Source organism: Nannospalax galili, unplaced genomic scaffold, assembly GCF_000622305.1.
Source record: "Nannospalax galili isolate Female #2095 unplaced genomic scaffold, S.galili_v1.0 scaffold781, whole genome shotgun sequence".
In the NCBI taxonomy this organism is placed as follows: Eukaryota; Metazoa; Chordata; class Mammalia; order Rodentia; family Spalacidae; genus Nannospalax; species Nannospalax galili.
In genome coordinates, this window is record NW_008346898.1 from 3,661,619 (window position 1) to 3,667,570 (window position 5,952).

The following is a 5,952-nucleotide window of genomic DNA, read 5'->3' on the forward strand; positions in this document are numbered from 1 at the left end:
AAGGTGTCTGGGTTGTTTCAAAATAGCCAATCTTTGTGCACAGATTTTTTTCTCTGTCTTTCTGCCTGGTCCTTTTTTTTTTTTTTTTTTTTTTTTTAATTTGATCTGGTTGTGAAGTTTTTCTCTCTGAAGGAGAATAATCTGACCACATGCTACTTTTACTTGGAAGGTGCCTTAATGATTCTTCTGGGAAATAAATAAATTTAAAGTCTTCATGTGCAAGAATTTATATTTTTTAGTAGAAGAAGGTTTTCTTGATAGAATGCTGGCTTTATGGAGCTACTGTATTATCAGCCTACGAGGATTATTTTTCATGCCCCCTCTGTTCTGTGGAACATGCCACACAGATATGTCTTTCTCTCTCAGACATCTTTAGCAGCTGCAGTATTTTTAAGCATTCATTTATTGTGAAATGTGGCTGGCCAGCTGAGGTTAATTCCTTTGAGATATGGCTGCAGCCATTTCTAATGATGAAAAATTGTGTCATTCTTTTTTCAAACCATCTGTGGAGATGGAAATGGAGTCTAATTTTCCTTTTGCCTAATGTTTTTCTTCCTTTCCTTATATGTTTCCTACATATCATTGTTTTCACTTTTCTTTACCGCTTGTCCGAACTGCATAGTTGCATTTTTATTCTTTAGTTATAAATTATCTTAAATCATTCACTGCAATGCAAGAAGGCATAAACAGAAAATGAACATGTTTGGGGATGGGAATAAGGTTCAGTCAGTTATGTGCCTGCCGTGTAAGTGTAAGGACCTGAGTTGGGATCCCCAGCACCCATGTTAAAAGGCCTGGTATGGTGGTGAGAATCTGTATCCCTAGTGCTGAGGAGCAGAGCTCAATGACCAGCCAGCCTCGCTGAATGGATGAGTGAGAAAGCCTGTTTCAAAAGAATAGGTGGAGTGTGATCAAGGAAAACCCTGGACCTCAACCTCTGGCCTCCACAAGCACATACACGTGCATACACCCACACAAACATGCAACTATATCACACACACACACACACACACACACACACACACACATTACACAATAATTCTATCGTTTCCTCTTTTAGAAATCTTTGCATGTTTAAGCTAAGAGGGAAACTAACAGCTATTGAATCATTCTCATTTTGCTTTCTGCATCTAGTCTTTGTAAACATCTCAGGAGAACAAATAACTAAGAACAAATAAACCCCTTGACCTCAGTTTCTCAGTCTTTTAAAATCTGGTGTCCCTTAAAGTGATAAAAGTACTTGCTCTTATTGACATTCTATAAAATGTAAAATAAAATATTCACAATCATGTTTGAAACATCTTAGTCTATTGGTTTAATAACTTGGACCCCCATGGAGGTGGATTTGGAGTTTCAATACCCATGGGGACATGCCCCAACTTTATTTTTAATATATTAGCATAATTAGTTGCTCTGACATAAAGGTGGTAATATGGCTTAATACCATTCAAATCCCAAATTGAACCTGGACATGCTGGAGGGGCTGAGAGCCTGTAATCCTTCCTGTTAAAACAACCTGCTAGATTATTATTAACTCTATAGTTTGGTGGCTATTTCAGCCAAAATTAAGGGAACAGTACACGATGATGAAGCATATTTGCCAGCTCCTTGTTCTCAAGCTATGGTGGACACACTTACTATGGTTTGATAGAAGTAAAAATGATACCAGTATCATCTTTGTGGCCTTGGTTATCAGAAGAAGCTTGCCTGGGGCTGTGAGTGGAAAAGAAACAGTACAAATGTAGTTTTGCATTAAATTTGGATATTGGGCTGATGGCACCCTTAGCACCTCCTCTCTAGTGTCAAAGGCTCTGATGACTTAACAGAGCTTCCTTTCTTCTTTTCACGTGTCTCAAACTTTCTTTCATCCTTCTAGATGAATTTATAATGAGTCAAATGGTGGGAGACCCGCTGCTTCTCTTTCCATTCTAGCTCTCTGACACATCTTCCTTTTCCTAGAGATCATTTTATTCTTTTTTCTTGCTTTCTTTGCCAGCACTCTGCCCTGTTGGGGTTTCCTCAGGAGATCTGTGAGCCAGGCTCCTGAAGCTTCTGAACCACAGAGCACTTTCCTTTCCAAGTTCCCATGTTTTAAACAGCAGACACGCAGCATAGAGTTTGGAATCTGTGTCCACACACACAGAGCAATCTCCCTGTGTGTGTTTAAGCATATCTGCTATTAAAAACTCCTCTTAGAGAAGCAAAGGAAGTAAAAGAAATCACAGATGGGGCTGGAGAGATGGCTCAGCGGTTAAGAGCACTGACTGCTCTTGCAGAGGATCCGGGTTCGATTCCTAGCACCCACATGGCGGCTATGAACCGTCCTTAACTCTAGTTCCAGGGGACTCCAAAGCCCTCTTCTGACCTCCAGAGCATTGCATGACATGGGTGCACTCACATACATGCAGGCAATACACTCATACACATAAAATAAAAATAAATAAAATATGACATGTGGTTACAAAGGCTGGACTGGATAGGATTTAACATGTATGGTGGAATACAAGAGATCTGGTGGAGGGATAGGGAAGACATGAATGGGGAGGGATGTAAATTTGATTAAGAACTGTTTTATGAATTTGCCAAAGCTCAATAAAAAGGGACTAAAAATATTGTATTTCTATAAAGTAAAAAACAAAAAAAGATAAACAAACAAATAAAACTCCTTTTAGAGAAAGCAAAGGAAGTAGTCATTCATAAAGGAAGCCACAAAGTTTATAATGAGCCCGAACTGGGTGTCCCTGCTTAGACAGCTGTGTCTAAATACTCAACAGCTGTGGTTTATTTATTGCAAAATCCCAGAAAAATCTGATATTGGGTGGCCACAAGCTATGACCATGATCGTTATATAAAAAAGAGTCAAAGGGCTTTTGGTTCAGGATGGTACATGCCTGAAAGAAATTGCAATTACTCCAGGAAATTTCTCTCTCTCTCTCTCTCTCTCTCTCTCTCTCTCTCTCTCTCACTCCCTCCCCTCCCCCTCTTTCCTCCTGTCTCTGTCTCTCTGTCTCTCTCTCCTCTAGGCAGCTAAAACAAGTCCCTCATGGTTCACTAGTCTCCCCCATCTCCATTCAGAATAAAATAAACCACTCATCTTGAGTTTGACATTATCTTCTTAGTTGTTGATTTTGCTGTGGTTTCCACTTGGAGCTGAGATTGCCAGTTTTCTTCAGTTCTTAGACTCTCAAAGACTGTAACTGAAGAATCAGTCACCACTGTTGAAATGTCGGTGGGCCTTTGGTCAAGCAATGTGCAGGCTGTTTTTAGACACACGCTTTGTTTTGAAGCACAGTTTGTTTTTGACACTTTGAGTTGCCTTTTTAGTTATTCTGGCCCATTTTCCTGACAAACATCCAATGTTTCCTTCAAATTCAAGGCCAAATGGGTTTACACTCAATAGTGGACTTCATTAAGCAGACTAAGACCAAAAAGAATTGTTTTCTTGAATTGCCTTAAAGATTTATTTTATTTTTATATGTGTCGGTGTGTATACCTGTGTATGGTATATCTGTACCTTCATCAGTCTATGCTGTCAATTATGCCTGCTTATTTAGAAAGTATTTTTAAAAATTTATGAAACTTGTAAATAGGAGATCACTCATTCAAGGAACGAAGAAAACAACATGCTTTGGAAAAAGTCATATGGAAGCCTCCCATTGCAGAAGCTTCTTAGAGTATATATATATATAATCAAAATAGATTAAAAGGGGGACATTGCCCCTAACAGACACTGTAGGCTAGCAGAAAAAAAGCCCAATGCCAGGAATAGACTTCCTCTTTTGAAGTTGTTGACCAAGGGTCCCAATTATCAACCTTATCCTGATGTGAATCCTGCAAGTTATGAAAACAACTAGCCCTGAAATATATGCCTATTGGTGCGATAGTGGCATGGATGTTATGGGAGTGACCAACCACTTTTTGTTTGGATTTAAGGTCCACATCACAAGACAGAGGTCACCCCTGACACTGATATCAGGAACCTGTGACTAGACAGTTCACAGGCCACAATGGAGAGTCTATTGATATTATTTTGCCAAATGGACATCACATTCAACTGACTCCTGCTAACTTATTCTTGAACCCATAGATATTCTCACAAACTCTTACCACAGAAGCTTCCTCATGTAGCAGGTGGTGATCAACACAGAGACCTTCAACTGGCTAATGTGCAGAGAATAAGAGACTACAGACTGATTATCCCTGGATTGGACACCTATATCAAACCTCTGCCTCCCAAGGCTCAGGGATCAGAAGAGGGGGCAGAAAGGTTGTAAGAGCCAGAGCTGGCAGATGACCACAAAAAAAAAACAGTTTTCCAGACAGCTGGGCAGTTACTCATATGAACTAATAGCAATGGTAACAGCATGCACAAGACCCATCTAAGCTTGAACCAGACAAAATTCCAGTATAGATGTGGGGAAGTAGACAAGAAGCCTCAACCCTAGCTGAGGAATTTTTGGCAATGGATGGTTGCTGGGAGAGGGGCAGATCTACTTAGTCATGTGATCTATTACTGTATTTATGAGTGATCTTAAATCATGTGACAAATATTCATGGAAGATCAACCATAGCCCAGGCGTCTCTAAAGCCCAGATGTAATGATAAAGTGGAAATGGAGCACAGTTGGGTTACAGTAATGGAAAAAAACCACAGACAATTCCTAATGGCAAGTTTTTGGCTTTCTAGATTATGTCTATATAACTGTGTTACCAGTTGATATATTAACTATGTAGATTCCATATATTGACCAAAGAGGCTTTAGTATTTCTATCCATACACGATATCAGCTTTTCAAAATATCAGGTATCCTGAGACTAAATGCATGGATTTCACATTCTAGGTAAGAAAAGCATATTTTGAGATTTTTTATTTAAAAAATTAAACAAAATGCAGCAAACTCAGAAAGTTAAACAATTATATAAAAGTAACTGTATTTATTCAGTATTACACAGAAAAGTGGCACCAGGGTGGCCTGCAGAGATGAAGAGCTGGGATGCTGGGCATGCTGTCCATATGCTTCTACCTCTACCCAGCATTTGCCCCCCTCTCCCCCACAAACATGAAGAACCATCATGGTGTTTACAATATAGTTACTAAAATATTTCACTGATGTTATAAAAATAAATGTCTTTAAAAAAATAACACAGGCTTGTACAGACACGTAGTGCTTTTGGCCTAAGCCTCTTCCTGTGGGAGGAGCTTCCACTTGACTGAGGAATCTAGTTCCTCCTCAAAGCCATCCAGCTCCTGCTCCTTGGAGAGTTCCAAGAAGACCTAGGAAGGAAGGAAGGAAGGAAGGAAGGAAGGAAGGAAGGAAGGAAGATAACACAGGCTTGTACAGACACGTAGTGCTTTTGGCCTAAGCCTCTTCCTGTGGGAGGAGCTTCCACTTGACTGAGGAATCTAGTTCCTCCTCAAAGCCATCCAGCTCCTGCTCCTTGGAGAGTTCCAAGAAGACCTAGGAAGGAAGGAAGGAAGGAAGGAAGGAAGGAAGGAAGGAAGGAAGGAAGGAAGGAAGGAAGGAAGGAAGGAAGGAAGGAAGGAAGGAAGGAAGGAAGGAAGGAAGGAAGGAAGGAAGGAAGGAAGGAAGGAAGGAAGGAAGGAAGGAAGGAAGGAAGGAAGGAAGGAAGGAAGGAAGGAAGGAAGGAAGGAAGGAAGGAAGGAAGGAAGGAAGGAAGGAAGGAAGGAAGGAAGGAAGGAAGGAAGGAAGGAAGGAAGGAAGGAAGGAAGGAAGGAAGGAAGGAAGGAAGGAAGGAAGGAAGGAAGGAAGGAAGGAAGGAAGGAAGGAAGGGAAGGAGGGAGGGAGGGAGGGAGGAAGGAAGGAAAGAGACATGTCACATGTAGCTGCAAATGAATACACAGTACACATATTATAAGCCTAGATATTATGGATGGTATAACATCACTAGAACTGACCCACCTGTTCCAGGGTGGATTGAGAGAGTATGTGGA

General features: G+C 40.6%; 1 protein-coding gene across 1 annotated transcript in view; it reads right to left on the reverse strand.

Moving 5' to 3' along the window:
* Nucleotides 1–4,919: 4,919 nt before the first annotated feature.
* LOC103742225 (ATP-binding cassette sub-family A member 8-B) overlaps nucleotides 4,920–5,952 on the reverse strand; it is a gene marked incomplete in the record, with an annotated part of 59,972 nt that continues 58,939 nt past the window's right edge. Inside the window, 1 exon segment of the mRNA XM_017800647.2 lies at nucleotides 4,920–5,274. Coding sequence (XP_017656136.2) covers nucleotides 5,176–5,274 — 99 coding nt within the window.